Raw genomic sequence first — 18,723 nt, forward strand, 5'->3', positions numbered from 1 at the left:
TTATACTTTTTTTTAAACTTTTTATTTTATATTGGAGTATATCCGATTAACATTGTGATAGTTTCAGGTGCACAGCAAAGCGACTCAGCCATACATATACATGTATCCACTCTCCCTCAGACTCCCTCCCGGCCAGGCTGCCACATAACACTGAGCAGAGTGCCCTGTGCTATACTAATTATACTTTAGATGTGATTATTTTTATACCGTTTTAAAGACTACTTTCCCAACGGAAAGTATTATCTTTAATGAGACTACAGGAAGCATATTCTACTTACTTAGGAGGAAACTAAGAACCTGTTACTTAATAAAGTTTTTATACTTTAATACATATTGCTAATTAAAATCAGTATAATTGTGTGTGTGTGTGTGTGGTATGCCGGCCTCTCACTGTTGTGGCCTCTCCCCTTGCGGAGCACAAGCTCTGGACACGTAGGCTCAGTGGCCATGGCTCACGGGCCCAGCCGTTCCGCGGCATGTGGGATCTTCCCAGACCGGGGCATGAACCCGTGTCCCCTGCATTGGCAGGCGGACTCTCAACCACTGCGCCACCAGGGAAGCCCAAAATCAGTATAATATTTTTAAAGCATGGAAATATTACAGCCTAAAACCACTGGGAGTAGGTAGTTTGATATAAATTCTATAACTCAAATTATAACTCATAAATTAGTACACTTTATTATAGCTCTAATGCTTATTTTTTTCCAATTCTGTTAAACCCTAATTTTGAATCTGAAAGTATAATTTTGAGTCACTGCTTTATCTACTATCTTTCAGTGCTCCATCCACCTCTAAGTCATTGTAACTGTATTGACAGTGAGTCAGCCTACGAAAGGAGATTCAATTCTCTGTTATAGATACGGTGCAGAAAATGGGCTAAACATCATGGCCTTATTCTGTGTTCTGGAAAACTGGTCGCATTGTGAATACCCACACCCCTCCCCTCAGGCCATTCTACCTTAAACATATTGGGTGCTTCATGAACATCTGCTGCTACAAAACCCAGAATGTTGAACCCAAGGTCAATTTTTTTTTCCAAAAAATTGCTCTGGAATGAGTTACCCTAAGAGATCCATCTTACTGATGGAGCTTTAGGCCAAGGAGGAATCTTCAGTCGCCCTCCACTTGACCCAAAGACCTGAAACGGCTCCCCAGTGTATCCAGAGTAGCTGCTTCTCCAGTTCTAACGTCCCAATCACCAGGGAATGTTGACCAGTGCAGGCTCTGAGTCTGCAGGTCTGGGTGGGGCTGAGACTTCGCGTTTTAACGAACTCCCTGCTAATGTCAGCCAGCCACTGCTGGTCTCCATGTCCCCTGGTCCCCTGGTCCCCAGATTACATGTTGAGCAGCAAGGCGTAGAGAACAGATGGCCTAGGTTGCCCACCAGGCAACCCTCCCCAAGGCCGGGCCTGCCTGTGCCATCCCCACCCCTGGAGCGCTATTTTCCTATCTGTTATCTTCATGACACTGTTTCCATGTATAAACACCTGTACTCCATGGATCTGAGGACTTGGCACGCACCTAGGCACTGACCTGATGACCTCTGTGGGCGAGCACCAAATCAGACCCGCTGTGGGTGACGCTTAAATCAACAGGGATGGGACCCACCCAGATGTCATGTAAAGTCTGAACACAAAGTATTCAGCATTTAGTATTCACTTTCATTGATTTACCTTGATGAAGGACTCATTATTGGTTGCTATGTACACTCGAAAAGACAAGGATGGGTTATGGTCGATGGCTTTGTACAGGATCACGGCCCCGTGGTGGAATACTGTTTCTTCGCTTTGAATAACAGGTCCCACAGGAGAAAGAGAGCTCACATGCCATTTGACATGGGTTGCAGAATGGTCCACAGTATATTCTAATGAGGCCCCAGTACTTTTAACATGTAAGACTTTGAACATCATGTTGGCATCGCAGTCTGTTAACACATGAAGGTAAATCAGTATTCCAGGTATTGTATGGCTTGCACACATACTCTCACACATATGCACATGCACACACTAACTAAACTTTTAGCAAACGAGTACTTACGACCCAAGCAGAGGGAATGTGGAAAATGAATGGAGGTAAGACAGGTTGGGTCACATTTAACATCAAACAAGGGTCCACCGACAACCCAGGGCTTCACAACCAGGTCCGCATATTTGCTCCAGGACAGGACACAATACTTGATGTCAACTTTTCTGTTAACCTCAAATATCAGACCAGTCTCCATGCACTGGTAAGTTCCCTCTGTGTCCACCTTCAGTCTGCATCGGAGAGATAAGAACACCTGTTTAGTCCTGATGTTTGGTTAGGAGAAGACTTCTGAAAATTATTATTTTTTTAATTCATTTTTTTGTTTTTAATTTCACTCAAAAGCACTAAGGGAACTCTATAACATTTTGAAGCAGCACCATTATCAAAGAAAACAATCCAAGTAATTACATAAAATGTGTAAAGTTAGTTATGCCCTTTGTGTTTCCCCTACTTGGGGTTATAATTATGTAGAAAGTTAAATTACTGACGATATGTCTTCTGCATTCACAATTACTTACAAAAACTGTCCCCGGGAAAGGAGCCTGGGCGTCACTAGTTCATTGTGTTTCTGGAGAAAAAGCACATATATAACCTATAAGTAAATTCTGTTTTCTTAAATAAAGCAAATTAAAGAATCATCCTTCGTAATTAAAAGATACTTACATTTTCAGCATTACAGTGTTCACAGTGAGATTGGATTTCATTAAATTCTAAATGATAGAGAAAAAGTTTTACTTATAGGAATGTGACTGGCATTTTCAGACAAAAATGGTTTTAATAAATATATAAGATATGACCAGATTACAAAATTCAAAGGTACAGATCCCTCAGCAATAATGAGAATATTTTGGAAAACATCAGTTCATACCTGAATTAAAATGATCTCTGGGCAATTCTTTACCCTCCCATTCTTCAACTGTAAAAGACATGGTCACACATGTATTGGCGTAAGTCACTCACAGGGTAAATCACTCAAACCCCCATCTCCAGCTTCACAACCAACAGGAACTTTAAACGTACATTAAAGATCTCCGTGAGTGGATTCAGTGCCACATGATACATCATGCTTGTGAGTCCCGCTGTAGGTCTAAGGCATGAAAACGAGCTTGAAAGCTACTCTTAGGTTTCCATGTACCCCATTTTGGCACATTAAGTCTTTAGCTGATCTTCTGGCACAGAAGCAACAGCTCTCTCAGAATCCTCCTCTCACACCACAGGCACAGGGAGAACGGGATGAATTAGAGAAAACGAGAGGGCAAGGTCACTGCCTAGCTCTTACCCTGATTAGACGCTTCCTCGGTGGAAGACGCTCTTAGCTCCCCATCTGTGGAGACAAGAAGGGTCCGAGGCACAGGTGGTCATGAATGAGCTCTTCACTAGTTACTCCTCACCTAGGCCAGCATCTCAGCTGGACAGCCGCAGCCCCCCCGTGAAGAGCCCTTCATGGTGGCCAGGAGTTGGGAACTAAGCTAGAGTCATTATCCCCAAGGTAGAGCTTGACTGGCATCAGCCCTTCAGGCTAGTACAGAGTTAAGAGATGAGATTGGAAGTAAGAGAGGAGTTGACATCTGATTTTAGGCATATTTAAACTGGAACTATCTTGTAAGCATCTCCGATTTAGCATGTAGACTCCTTCCACTGGCTCCCCACTACTTTCAGCTTCTATCAGCCTCCCCACACTTACTGCCCTCCTGTCACTGTGAGCCACTCTCCACACCAAAGCACACTCCTGCCCCAGGGCCTTTGCACTTACTGTCTCCTAGAACAAATATTCACGCTGCTCTCTCCCTTACATCCTTGCAGTCTCTGTTCAAATGTCGCCTTATCAGAGAGGCTTTCTTGATGCCCCCACCCCGACCAAAGCAGGGCCTGCCTGACACCTCTCTTCCCCCTTCATTTTCTTCAGGGCACTGCCTGCCACCTTGCACACTATACAGTTCAGTGTTTCAGCTTCCTGTCTGTCTCCCCACTAGAATGTAAGCCTCACGAGGACTGTAACCCCAGGGCCTGGTAAGTGCTCACTTTCTGAATGACTAGAATTCCAGAATATAAAAATGTATTATGAAAGGGAACAGTGGTGAATTTTCCTATTATCTACACCGGCCACTGGTTGCATGAGCTTGGGCACTCTAGTTATGTACTAAATCTCTCTGTCCATTACTTTCCTCATCTGTTAAATGAGGATTAACATAATACCACTCCCAGAAAGATAGAAAATAAAATTACAGGTGGGTATTGCACCTGGCACTCAGCAAGCACTCAGTGAGTGCTAGCTAACTGTTATTAACTATTATTTTGCTAGGGCAATGGGTGGAACTCATTAAAAAATTAAAGAATTCTAAAGTAGACAATAACCCTTCACTTGGGGTAAGACCTAATATGTTGAATGCTTGGTTTTATATTTTAAAGATCTGAACAACCTTTGGAAGGGTGAGCCCATGGGTAAGACAGGCATCTTCACCACATGTGGAAGGTCCTAGGCCACCACCAATGCCCAGAGGGTGCGGACTCTCCCCAGGATGCTGCTCCAGCCCTGGCCACACAAGCTGCCTGCTATCAGGGCATTCATTATACAGGAACCAGGAGTTGCAAGAGAGAACCAGCTTTAAAAAACAGCAGCATTAAGATGAAATAGAAACTAGAGACTAAAAGTATTCAGAATTCTGGACTCAGAATACTATAGATCCAAAGGTTCTTAAATACTGACCCAAGTCCTACACCACAAAATTCTTCAATCGTATTTCCACAGCCACTATCCTAAAAAGCATCATAAAATTCTAAATTATTTAGTGGCTATCATCTATACCCGGGGTCCCCAACCCCTGGTTCCTGTTAGGAACCAAGCCGCACAGCAGGAGGTGAGTGGCGGGTGAGCGAGTGAAGCTTCACCTGGGCTCCCCATCACCGTCCCCATCATTTGCGTTACCACCTGAGCCATATCCACACCCCCCTGACCCGGGTACATGAAAAAACCATCTTCCATGAAACTGGTCCCTGGTGCCCAAAAGCTTTGGGACTGCTGATCTACACTGCATTTCATCCACATCCCATGTTTTTGTTTCTAGCTATCTGCCTTGGGAGCAGAGAAAAGAAAAGAGGTTAGAGAATCCTAACCACCCAGCAAAGTCTGAGTCTTCCACCAGGTCCTCCCAGCCAAAGCAGAGAAATTGATGCAATTCTCTCCAACACATAAACCACAGCTTCTCTTTAATCCACACAACACAGGTGACCTCAGGGCTCACGCCTATGAGTAGAAGACATATCCATCCGATCATGAGGATGACGGGTGGGCCTGCATCACTAGCCAGCCCACAGAAAAGTAAGCATCCCAGGGCAGCCTGCCGGGTCCTTCCGCCTGACCTGAGAATGGAGGTGAACGGGGGTGGGGGTGGGGGTCGGGGGGTGGGGTCTCTTCGATTTTTTTTTTTTTCCCCCCAGGGTGGAGGATAAAAGGTCTTTTAACAAAGAGAATAAGCTTGGGGGAAGGCAGGGCCCCGTGGATAGCCTCGGGGCTCCAGTGACAAGCATCCTCAGCCCACCCACTTTCACTGCCAAAGATATCCAGGAGTCTAATTTGGCCAAGGGCCAGGTCCAGCAGCTCCCTGACCCACACATGCCCTGTCTGACAGCACTGACCGTGCCTTCCCACCCAAATATGAGCCTATCTTGAGCCTCTCTGACTCAAATGTCTTCCACCTGGTTGCCACCCTGGTGAGGCCCTGGTCCCGGCCTGGCTTCCAGGACCCTGAGGGCCCTGCCTCTGGACTCTGTGTCCCTATGGCCATTTACTCGATTATTAACCAGGGACAACAAAGACCGGATCCCAATACACAGCTTTCTGACTTCATTTCTATCCTAATTCAATCTGGTGGAGGCTAGACTTCTGACCGCATTTTGCAGGATGAAATAGTCCTTACAATGTATAAAGGAGATTGGGAGTAGGAGGGCTGGTACACATTCTTTCCTTATGGGTATTAGAATGTGACATCTACTCCACGAGTGCGATACAGAAATAATTACAGGTTCTTATCAATACATAACGTGATTGCAAGGAGCTTACAATTACCTGCACAGGTTCTCCACTGGGAAACCGCAGAGAGAATTAGATTAAAGACAGAAGGACTTCTCAGTGAAGAGACTTCATTAATTTAAAAATATTACAAAGGAGCCCTCTGACTGCCTTGCTATAGCATTTGTGTTCATAAGCAGATTATATTCTAAGAACTGGGGGAAAAAAAATCCTGCAGTAAAATAAAATCAGTTAGAATATAAGCTTAGTCATGCAACATTGTTTTCCTAAGTCTTTCACAAAATTTTAGATCAAAACCAAATTTTATATTTAGAATCTGCGTCTTTACAGTGGTTTCATACTCAAGTTGTTCACAAACAGCCAGAAGAGCAAGCCAGAAACTTTAAACCACAAATGTACAACATTTTCAGCAGCAAACAGTTTACTCTGCGATAAACTGTGAGCAGTAACCACCTCGGAAGGAAGCCAAGGCCGCTGCGGCGACACTGCAGATTTCAGCCAGTCCCCTCAATCTCTTCTCCTTTGGGAACCGTGAGGGCAGAACCACACATGCAGAGTCTTGGCATCAATGCAGATGAGGAACACATCCCTTGTATTCCAAGTCTACTGAGCTCAAATTCTCAAAATGCTTATTCGTTTCCCAATGTTGAACCCAATTTTACACAGGAAAAGATCATGAACAAGCAACTTGCAACTTAAAAGTCTCAAAGCCTATCCATCTTTCTTCCTTCCAACAACAAAAAAGAAAGTCAGGGGAAGGAAGGATATACTCACTTTTTTTTTCTGGTTTTGGTGTCTCGTTATCTACAAAAAAAAAAAAAAAAGGTCTAAATCAGATTCATACCACAACTAGGAAAAAACACAGGCTAATGGGAGAATAGGTAAAATGTTTGCCTCTCACCAATAGCAACCATTTCCTGTCTTTCTTTTTCAGCTCATCCTGTTTTGCCACTTTGCTTGCCAACTAGAAATTATTTACCATGTAAGTACTTTTTCAGGACTTCACAAAAAAGACACTAGTAATTATTATGTCCTCAAGCAATGTAAGTGATCTGGGCATTATGTTAAAATAAAAATAAAGGTGTCTATGTTTAACTAGAATTCTGTAATTAAAGAAACACATACACAGATAACTCACCAGATTCACTTTCAGAACTGCTCTCAGAATGGCTGTCCTCACCTAAAACAAAGCATATGCCAGGAGAAGCACACAATGAATAAAAGTAGGAACTATTTTTTAAAATTATACATATAATAAAACAGATCCGAACTCAACTAATTTCTTCTTTTAATCTATTCTCACTAAGTCCAAAAGTAGCCTGGTTTATATAAAAGAAGGCTTATCTTTCTTTGGAGCTGGATAAAACATACTTTAATGGCTTAAATATGAGCTCAAATCACACTTTGGCTGCAACAATCACTTTATTTGGGTGTCACCACGTCCCACCCAGCCTGACCTGCTCTCGCTGCTCCCGTCTTGGACCCGCACCTGTACGTCTAGAAGGCTCCGTGCAAAAGTTCAATGATACAACAGTGCAGAATACTGTAGTGTAAATGCCATCTCCCTGAAGCACAGGACAAACAGTCTATCTATATTGTTCAACTACTTCTGGAAAGAGTGGTTCCCAAGAATGCTCCCTCCCCTTTCCCATGCCCAACTCGGCGCCTCCATCCACGGCATTCAGGCTTCTGTTCCCACAACTAGTTTGGAATCCTTTCCCTGATGTCCCCAAAGGCCCACTAAGCCCCAGACCCATGACTCCCACGGGTAGATGAGACCTCTAGCACCCCCTCCTGACCGCACAGCTCTCCCGCCTGCCCTGGTTCTCTGCCTGCCTCTCCGTGAGCCCTCCATTTGCCTTCCGCTCCTCCCCACACTCCCCCACACTCCCCACGTCCAGCCTTCTTTCCACCTCAAGAGCCCTGAGAGGGCTTGCCACCTACTCCCAAATCTGGATCTGACCTCCACCTCCAGGCGCAGCCTGGACCTCCCCTGGCTGACCAGATGAGCGCCCAGGCAGAATCTGCTCAGCCAAGTTCACCCCCTCCACTCCCTCCCTTCCACTGCGCGTCCTGCTTCACCCTCCACGGAGGCTCAGGATCCCCTGAGTAAATACACGGAAAGCTATTAATATTATTCTCAAATCTTCCCTCCCTACACACAACTACTGACAACCAAAACCAAGGACAGACAATAGTTGCATGGAGAAATGGAAAGATTTGAGAATAAAGATGAGAACGATAATACAGCAGCTAAGAGCAGATTTTTAGAGTGTTCACTATGTGCCAGGCACTGTGCATATACTTACTCATTTATGTGTATTCACTCATTTACATTTATTTACTCACTTTGCATATATTTATTTATTTATTTATTTATTTACATATATTTATGTAAGGGCTTTACGTATATTTACACATTAACTCTCACTTCCAAATGAGGTAAGCTGAGGTCAGTTAACTGACTTATGCAACACCACAAGCACCAGGGCATTACCCCTCATCCCCTGCCCAGGAAGTCTGCAGCTAATATTTCAACTTGGGCAGTCTGGCCTGAACTTGCCCTCTTAACCATGTTGTTACACTTGCAAACATGCTTCTTTTGTTACTTCAGCAGTTCAACACCCAGGAGCTGGAGACTGACTGGACGGGGTTGGGGAGGAGTAGGAAGCAGACTCCTGCAGGAGAGGACGCCTGAGGGGAGGGTGAGGCGTTGAAACAGGTGCTGGGAAATCAAAGTGATACCACGTGGCCTTGGTCTTCCAGGGCTGGAAGAACAGAGCAGTGATTCTCAACCTTGGCTGCATGCTGATATCACATAGGGAGATTTCTAAACACACCCATGCCTGGGACTCTGGGATGGGGCCTGAACAGCAGTATTTTTTTCAAGGTCCCCGGATAACTGCAGTGTGCAGCCAGGGTTGAGAAACACTGGCCTAGAATCAACCCATTTTAATCACTTCCTCATTCCCCAAGCTGTAGCCCAGGATGATTACCACTCCTTCCTCCAAGCCCTTACAGATGCCATCCCATTGCCTGGAAACCCCTTCCCCAGACCCCACTTCCAGAACTCCTAGGTATCCAGTAAGAGCCAGCGCAACGTCACTTCTGCTGACAGTCTCCCTCTACCCCACCAAGGTAGGGGAGCCATGCCTCTTTGCTGATCCATCCTGTCACATTTACCCCGTTGCCAAGCAGTGCCTGCTTGCTTAGCTGTCGGGCTGTGAGCCCCGGAGGACTGAGGCTGTGTCTCACCACCTTGATTCCCCAGCACCCATCCCTATACAGATGCTCAATCAACGAATGAATGTGTGAACGAACGAATGCTTTGCCCAGCTTTAAAGAACCAAGCAGCCCCTACCACGGCCCTTCTTTATTCTGTCGGTTCCCTCTGCAGTCTGGGACCTCTGCAGGGCTGTAATTCTGCCCGGACCAGTCCCAGGTGAGGCCCACCTTCTGCCCCAGGTCCCTGGGAGAGGGAGTCCGGGGCCAGCCCTTCAGCTCACCTTCCCTCTGGTTCTGGACCTAGGACTCCTGATTCTATTTCTGCCTCCCTGCCCAGTGAGCCTGCTCAAGCCCCCAGGACCATTTCTCTGCCTCACGGCACAAATTTGACCACTAAATGAGATGTCTGCGAAGAGGGACCAGCCCAGGGCCTCGCACACAGTAGGCACTTAATAAGTGTTACTAATAGGTCACATTCACTCCTAAACTCCGGTGACAGGCCAGTCCAAGCCTGCTACTACAAGCACTAAACCCTTCCCATATTTGTGCAGGTGAAAGCTCTGGCAGCAGGCTCCCTGTTCAGGGAAGCTGGTGCGCAAACAACCCCCAGCTCTGAGCTTCTCCTCTCCCAGTTTCTCATTCTGATGGGTGCCACCTTCACCACGCCCGGCTGTCCTTCAGAACGCCAGCCTAGATGCGAACAAACTCCACACTCCTTCCTTTGATCCACTGCATTCAACTAAAAAAAGCTAAGCTTTTAAAAATAAACTTTACTTTAAAAAAAAAAATAAAAGGAGAGAAAGGGAACAGAGGGAATGTGAAAGCAGGCAAACTGAAAGACCAGGTCCCGTGCCTTATCGAGTCCAGAGGCCAGTGCATTTTCTCCCCTCTGAGGGTTGGACACTTGGGGGCAGACAGCAGGGGAATGCGGGCCACAGCCCCTTCCACATACTCTCAGCCTAGAGAGAAACAGCGGCTGCACAGCCCACTCCCTCTCCACTCCCGAGGCCAAGTCAGGGGTCACTCCCGTCTCCCCTCTGGGGCTCTTTGCCCTGCCCTGTACCCTGTATCAGCTCTGCTCTCAGTTTACAAAAATCACCCTCTGCTTCTTGACAAGGCCGGCCTCGCTTCATCCAGCTGAGAAGGCTTCACCCCACTCTGGCCTGAGGTGTCTGCCCCTTCACTCACCTGACTATCTGTGTTACCCACTGGCTGGACTATACTCTGCAGGTACACACTTTTAACTCTCATTTTTTGATTCGGACACTATCACCAGCAGCGGACTGTCTCCTCCTTTCTCAGACAGCCGGAGGAGAGCTGTCCTTGCACAATCCCATTTTAATCTCCATTTTGGTTATATCTTACAAATCCATAGTTCTCGTCTTTTATTTAACGTTAAAACCAAAGGGTACTTCGCATAACGTTAGGTACTGTTCCCCTTTTGTCACTAGGAACATGGAAACCTCATAAAAATAGCCGATGTAATCATCAAACCCGTACAACATTACCTTGAGGAAAAAGAGAAAGTATACTTAATTTTCCAAATATAACAATAAAAACTCTACCATCTGGCAACAAGATTGCCAGTTGGCTCTGTTCTCAGAAATGACAAGGGGAGGGAAACAAATCAGAGGGACAACTTTTGCTACTTGTCTGTCCTGAAGTATATTCTATTCCACATAAACCTAATCACAGGAATAAATCAAGTGTGCAAAAACCACAGTCCCAGCAAACGGTTCGGGAAGCAGGGCCCTGGGCACAGACATGACTGAGCTTAAGTTTTTCAAGAAAACACGTGGATTTTTTCCTGGACAACAAGCTTTGGATATTTTTCTTCTGATATAACCTTTTTTTTTTCTATAACGACCTTATTGAGATCTAATTTGCATACTATACAATTCACTCAAAGTGTATCATTCAATGGCTTTTCGCATATTCACAGAGTTGTACATCTATCATGACAATCAATTTTACATTTTCATCACCCCAAAAAAAACCCTGTACCTTTTAACTATCCAACCTCCCCATTCCTCCCAGACCTAGACAACTGATACTCTATTTTCTGCCTGAATAGATTTGCCTATTCTGGACATTTCATATAAATGGAATTACATAATACGCAGGTTTTTGTACCTGGCTTTTCTCACTGAGCATGTTTCCAAGGTTCATCCATGTCGTAGTATGTATCAGCACTTTATTCTTTTTTATGGCTGAATAATATTCCATTATATGGTGTTGTGTATTGGATTGTGTTCCCCCCACCCCAAAAGAAAATTCATGTTTGAAGTCCTTAGACTATGACCTTATTTGGAGATAGAGTCTTTATAGAGGTATTTACCTCAGGTAAAATGAGGTCATTAGGGTAGGCCCTAATCCAGCATGACTGGTGTCCTTACAAAAACGGGAAATTCAGACACAGAGACACATCATAGGAAGAACATCTTATGATCATGATGATGGCTATCTACAAACCAACAAAAGAGATCTGGAACAGATCTTCCCTCCAAGTCCTCAGAAGGAACCAACCCTGCCAACACCTTGATCTCAAGACTTCTAGCCCCCAGAACTGTGAGACAGTACATTTCTGTTGGTTAAGCCCCCCAGTCTGTGGCACTTCGTTACAAGAGTCCTAGCAAAGTCATACAAACAGGTATACCACATTTTGTTTATGCATTTAAAACTTGATGGACTTTTGGGTTGTTTCCAACTTTTGACTATCATGAATAATGCCACTGTGAACAACATTCATGCACAAGTTTTGGGTATACACAGAGGAGAGAAATTGCTGGATCAAATGGTAATTTGTTTAGCTATTTGAGAATGACCTGTTTTCCCAGATGGCTGTGACAATTTACATTCCCATCAGCAGTATATGAGGGTTTTAATTTCTCCACATCCTTGACAACACTTGCTACTATCTTTTTCATTATAGCCATCCTAGTGGGTGTGAAGTGGTATCTTGCTGTGTTTTTTTTTTTTTTGTGGTACGCGGGCCTCTCACTGTTGTGGCCTCTCCCATTGCAGAGCACAGGCTCCAGACGCGCAGGCTCAGCGGCCACGGCTCACAGGCCCAGCCGCTCTGCGGCGTGTGGGATCTTCCCGGACCGGGACACGAACCCGTGTCCCCTGCATCAGCAGGTGGACTCTCAACCACTGTGTCACCAGGGAAGCCCCTTGATGTGATTTTGATTTGTATCTTCCTGAAATGATACTGAGCATCTTTTATGTGCTTATTGGCCATTTGTACATCTTCTCCAGAGAACAGATTTTTTTAATCCAAAGGGCCTATGTAATCTAGCCCCCGCCTGCCTCTGCAGACACACTACGGCCCTGCCACCTTTCCCCTTTCTCTCTGATTCCAGTCATCTGACCTTCTTTAGCCTCTGCAAACAAGCACTGTGCACTTTCCCACATCAGGGCCTTTACACCTGCAAGTCTTTTGAACTAAGACAACTCTTTTCCCCACCTTTGCCCTGTTACCTCAATTCATCCTTCAGAGTTCAAGTTGACCATCACCTCCTCAGGGAAGCCTCCCAGGACTACCCTAGCCAAGTATCCACCACCTGGCTGGGCTCACAGAGGACCCTCTATTAGGTTAGTGGAGCCAATCTAGAAAATGGCCTGACTGCCTCATCAGATAAATTCTCAGTTTCACTAAGTACATCTTTATCACCAAACTTTAAAGTCACTGATTTCACTAGGCTAGGTAATCATGAAAGTTTAAAATTCATTCAACTCTTTCAAGTAGAAAGATGAAAGTACCTACCTTTCATTCAGATTGTTTGAAGTAAAACAGAAAAATAAATTGTAATTTATCTTGCTATGAATTGGTTATTTTGTAAAAAATTTCATTTGGGCATTTACCAATATTAATCATATCCCTTACCTGATTTAGAGTCCTTTGAAGTATCTAGGTTGGGACTGGGGCAATCTAAATTTTGAGAAAGAAACAAAGTTTAATAGTATAAATACAAGGATAAAATAGAAGATTATGTCCATTTTTGTAAAAGCTGCTAAACCAAAAATAACAGAAGCACCCTATTCCATAAACTGAATCACCTCTTTAGAGCCAAAGCAGCCTTGCATGTCAAATGAATGCCCAGTTACCAATGGTAAACAATGCCATATTCTCAAAGGAAAAAAGATTTAGCCCAAGAAACCATAAGCCATTTCCAAAAGAGGGCAAACAGAAAGCCAACAAACTTTATAATTACATTTGGTTGGATCCCTGGCAATCTCTCAATTTTGTGCCAAAGGGCATTGTTTCTTTGTTTGATTAACTCAGCAGCTCCCTAAAAACATCCCTGGCGATTAAGTAACTTGACACCGGAAAGGAAAAAAAAAGCACCTGGTTTTAGATTTTGTAATTGAAGGGCAGACAGTGGTGTTACTATACCAAAGAATCAGTGTCCTTCCCCAGTTCACAGTCAATTCAGGCAAACAACTGTCAACAATTTAGTAAAATGACACAAATAGGTTAGAGGTGAGAATGTAAAGTTGGCCAGATAAGTTGTGACCAGACTAGGGAGGACCTGGAATGCAGTTAGGAAGAACTGGCCTTGGGGGATGGTTCTCCTACAGGGAATGACATGGAGACGCGGAATAACATGGAGACGCAGAATTCCATGACAGCTTCAAGCTGGAATGGGCCTTGGTGTTCCCCAAGATGTTGGTGGACACTGGGGGGTACTGACATTCAGGATGCAATAGACTCCAGAGAGCCTGACACGGAGGCCACTGCAGAGATCCAGATATGAAGTGATGAGAGCCTAGGCCACCGTGGGTGCACGGGAATGGAGATATTATAGTATAGGAGAAGAAGGGGTAACGGCTGCAGAAGTTACCAACAATGTTAAACAGAGGAAGAGCATTTCTGTGTAGGGAAGGACTGCCCCTTAGCCACCATGTCCCTAGTCTGTATTTACCCCATGCTCAATTACACTGCTTATGGAACAGACAACTCTTCCATTTCGTTTGTCTGAAACATTCACCCGTGCCAGGCTGGTGAACAACAGGGGCTTAATTACCAGTTGACTAATTCCCCTGGGCGTGGGCAGAGACTACTGTCCCTTCAATTTAATGAACATTGACTTAGTGTCCACCGTGTGATGGGCACTTTGCAGCATTAGAAGAAAATCCATGTCCCAGCAAACAGCCTGTGTGAGGACAAGCAGTGGCCGTGTATAGACAAATGAAGAAATCAGGACAATACAAAATGAAGGAAGGCCAGTATTCTGCTGGTCCAGGAGGGAAACTGAGACCACTCACTGCGGGTGAGGGATTCAGCACGAGTCCTTGAATTTGGTAGCGCTGAAACAAGCCTGGGAGGTTAAGCGTGCAGGAAGGGAGAGGCATCTCAAGCAGAGAGAAACAGGCAAAAGCAAAGAGAGGGACGGGTGAGGCTGAGGTCAGCACCAGCAAGCAGAAAAGCTGGCCAGATCCAACCCTACACTTGACAGATTCATGACAGCCCCATACACTACACATTGCAGCCAAATGTTACAGAATCTGTTATTAGATTTTAATCAGAATACTTTTATTAAGCAGGTTATTATTCTGTACTAGAAAAAATGAAACACAGGAGGGATATGGAACTTGCAAAAGTAAGACAGTGGCCCAGTGATGAGCTGAGGAGTTTCTAAGCCACTCTGCAGTCAAGTGACACAGGTCAACAACTAAAGTGGCCTCGGAACCACCCTCCAGAAGGACTCGGAGCCATGCAGCACACGATAAAGAGAAGGAGCCAAAGCAAGAAATACATCCCCACACACTGTTTACAGCCTTTAATAACAAGCAGCACAGGCCAAAAAGAGGACTCGACCCTCAGCAACCCCCAAACCTAGACCAAGACCTTCCTTTAATAAAGGAGTATTGGGCTTCCCTGATGGCACAGTGGTTAAGAATCTGCCTGCCAATGCGGGGGACACAGGTTCGAGCCCTGGTCCGGGAAGATCCCACATGCCACGGAGCAACTAAGCCTATGCGCCACAACTACTGAGCCTGCACTCTAGAGCCTGCGAGCCACATCTACTGAAGCGCACACACCTACAGCTGGAGCTCCGTAACAAGAGAAGCCACTGCAATGAGAAGCCTGTGCGCCACAACGAAAAGCAGCCCCCACTTGCCGCAACTAGAGAAAGCCGCATGCAGCAACAAGACCCAACGCAGCCAAAAATAAATAATAAATAAATAAATTTTTTAAAATTAATTAATTAATTAAAAGAGTGTTTATTTGACCCACTTTCAGGGATAGAATTGTGTGTTGTTATTTTCATTAAGTATCTAAAACTGACGACAACACTCAAGTATTAAAGAAAATATCTAGTCATTGTGTATGGAACATTTATAGAATTCAGTTGACAATACTTCTCTAATCTTACTTTATTGAATTTAAAATAAGGTTAAAAAGAACATTAGAGTCAGTTTAAAAGGAGAGAGATGTAAGACCATTTATTTTCTATTCTTAAGTTATAAAAACTACAAAGGCCCAAATTCTTTACATTTCTTTTTTTTGGGAATATCTGCTGAAAAACAATCTTAAAGAAAATTCTGAAAAACTGTCATTATCGCATCATCCTAACCTATTGATTACTTTAACACATTTGTATAAGTTGGTGAATGCATGAATGTAAACTGTAGTCAATAAATAAAATTAATAAAAAAAATCACTTTCTAAAAATGTAAATTTCCACAGTATAGGTTAAGTTTTCGATAACTCAGCATTGATGTAAGAGTTCCATACCTTTTTCTTCTGAAGAGGCACTGTGATCATCACTAGAACAAGAAAAGAAAAACAGTTTTATAAATGGATACTAATTTTATACAAAATAATTATGAAAGTCTTCAAAATGATCATACTATGTTTCTCCAGAAATGTTGCAGATGAAAGAACTCTCTCCCTCCTCAAGGCTCTTCCTGCCCCTCTCACTACTCACCTACTAGGGCCTGACTCAACCACGGGATAGATGGGGCTTATGTTTGTTTGTTTCGCGGTACGGGGGCCTCTCACTGTTGTGTCTTCTCCCGACGCGCAGGCTCAGGGGCCATGGCTCATGGGCCCAGCTGTTCCGCGGCATGTGGGATCTTCCCGGACCGGGGTACGAACCCGCGTCCCCTGCATGGCAGGCGGACTCGCAACCACTGCACCACCAGGGAAGCCCAAATGGGGCTTACGGAGCGTGCACCTGAAGCCCAGCTTGTCCGCTCACACCCCGGCACCCCCGTGCACGCCACGCCGCTTGCTCTGCCGCGTTTCCAGCGATCCATGCTCCTCGCCCAGCCCAGCCGCGCTGGCCCCCAGCCCCTACTCCTGGTTCCCAGAGCTGCTCCCTGAGTCGCCCTCCCCTGCCCAGGTCTTCTCACCTGCTTCTCTGGCCTCCTCCCGCAGACACAGCACGCCTAAGAATTAAGGGCTCGGACAGCGGCCCTTCCCCCGCCTGAGCTGACATGCCGTCCTCACCACCGCCCGGACTCCCTGTCCAGGCCCGGCTGGTGCCGGTCTCACGGGAGCACTCACGGTCTCCGCTTCCCACTCCCTCTCCCAGAATCAAAGCCACCTGCCTTCTGCTGTCCCACGTTAGCTACAGCCACCGAAGACTCCCGTCCGACAGACCCAGCGGGCTCTCTCCATCCTTAGTGACCGCTCTCTCTTTAGATGAAGGACGTGACGGGCTCGCCCCCACCCCGTGGCTTCCAGTCCCTCTCAACCGGTCTGCTCCCCCTCCCCCCTCCCATGCCTCAGTGGCCTCTCCCCTCTGCACGTGCTCCATCTCCTGGCTCCAGGCCCCAGCCTCCCAGGCACCCTCCTCACGGTCTCATGCTCACCTTCATGCCAAGGTTTCAGATCCTAAATCTTTGCCCCCTTCCAGGCCCCTTCCCAGAGTTCCAGGTGCCTAGGTGCCTAGGGCCCAAAGGTCAATTCAGCACTTTCAATTGACTACGGTCAGCACTTAACTCATCACTGCCTTCCCCTCTCCAAGAGAACCTGCTCCTCCTGACCTCACCAGGTCACCTAACTGGAACCTCCAAGTCAAAACGAGCTCCTGCTCCCTTTTTCTCAGCAAGCAGCACAATCTGTGTCCTCCTAACCTCCTCTGCCTCCTCCAACATGTCTCTCAAGTCTGTCCCCTCCTCCATGCAAACTGCTTCCGCCTCCATTCAAGCCCTCTCCCCATCCAGCTGGTTGATTATATTCTCTCATAATTACCGTCTCATTCTCTTGGTTTTTCCCTCATGTGACCATCAGCATGACCTAATCATGTCTTTGCCTAGACTCTTCTGTGGCTTCTCACCACTTCCTGGCCAAAGCCTGAGTTCCCTGGCATGGCACACAAGGACCCCCACCCTGCTTCCTCATCTCCCACCCTGCGTTCTCCCTCAGAGGGAAAGCTCTTCAGTGCCCCAAGCATACCCTGCATAACACACACACACACACACACACACACACACACACACACACACACACACACACACACACACCACTCTCTGTACCGCCCCCCCCAAAAGGGTCACCGCCTGTGGCCTTGCAGGTCAGGTACCCCAACTATGTGCGCTCCATGGACGTGTACTACAATGTTGGGGTATCCCCTCGAGTTGTGTGTGCATGTACGTGACAGCCCTGCCCTACCCCTTGATGCCCAAACTGCTCCTCATCCCTTAAGGACAGCGTTTCTCAAGGTGTGGACTGAGGACATTAGAACTCTACAGGGTGCCTCCTAGAAACCATTTTTTCTGGGCCCACCAAATCAGAATCTTTGATGAATAAATGAAAAAGCAGGCAGAAAACAACAATGCTGTTATTTGCACTTACGGGGGTGTAAAATCTTTCTGCATTTTCTCACTGAATCATCCCAATAAGCCTATGAAGGCCATTTTACAAATGCAGGGACTGAGGCTCAGAGAGGTTCATTAACTTCCTTGAGGTCACACAGCTAACAAACAGAAAAGAAGCACTTGACTCTAGGTCATTATGACTTCAAAGCCCCATAGTTGCCTGGTACCATGTCTCCCTTCACTCCCCACCACTTTACCCCAAACCCCAATCCTGGTAGTGCAAGTAGACTGAGGAAGAAAACAGCAAAAGCAGCACACCAACTGCTTGCCCTTTCCTTTCTCTTCTTCAGTCAAGTTAGTCAGGAGCCTCCAGATTTTGAAAACCTCCTTGAATCAACATTTTTTCTGGTAAACATCCCCAAGTATTTGGTATTTGGTATTTTCTAGGAAAAACATGTATTTTCATTTTCAGACCTAAGTCCTCTTATTTTTTAATCCTAAACTCCAGCTCAAAAGGTCAGAGAGTGGTGGTAAACCTGAAATTAGGAAATGCTTCAAGACACTAAGAAAGGCTAAAATATGGTTCCCAATGAAATGCATAAAAGAAAAAGCCAACCACTGCATCTTTTTCTCTAGACTCTTACCTCTTATAATGCAGTCACTGTGCCTTT

General features: G+C 45.6%; 1 protein-coding gene across 1 annotated transcript in view; it reads right to left on the reverse strand.

Annotated features, from left to right (window-relative positions):
• The window catches only part of LOC131756800 (caspase recruitment domain-containing protein 8), a 42,739-nt gene that overhangs the window by 14,130 nt on the left and 9,886 nt on the right, over positions 1–18,723 (reverse strand). Inside the window, exons 3-12 of the mRNA XM_067033494.1 lie at positions 16,023–16,054; positions 13,167–13,211; positions 7,194–7,235; positions 6,830–6,859; positions 3,305–3,349; positions 2,894–2,941; positions 2,689–2,735; positions 2,544–2,593; positions 2,038–2,255; positions 1,674–1,924 (exon numbers count right to left, since the gene is read on the reverse strand). Coding sequence (XP_066889595.1) covers positions 1,674–1,924; positions 2,038–2,255; positions 2,544–2,593; positions 2,689–2,735; positions 2,894–2,941; positions 3,305–3,349; positions 6,830–6,859; positions 7,194–7,235; positions 13,167–13,211; positions 16,023–16,054 — 808 coding nt within the window. The remainder of the gene's footprint in view (positions 1–1,673; positions 1,925–2,037; positions 2,256–2,543; positions 2,594–2,688; positions 2,736–2,893; positions 2,942–3,304; positions 3,350–6,829; positions 6,860–7,193; positions 7,236–13,166; positions 13,212–16,022; positions 16,055–18,723) is intronic.

Source organism: Kogia breviceps, chromosome 5 (assembly GCF_026419965.1).
Source record: "Kogia breviceps isolate mKogBre1 chromosome 5, mKogBre1 haplotype 1, whole genome shotgun sequence".
NCBI classification, from domain to species: Eukaryota; Metazoa; Chordata; class Mammalia; order Artiodactyla; family Physeteridae; genus Kogia; species Kogia breviceps.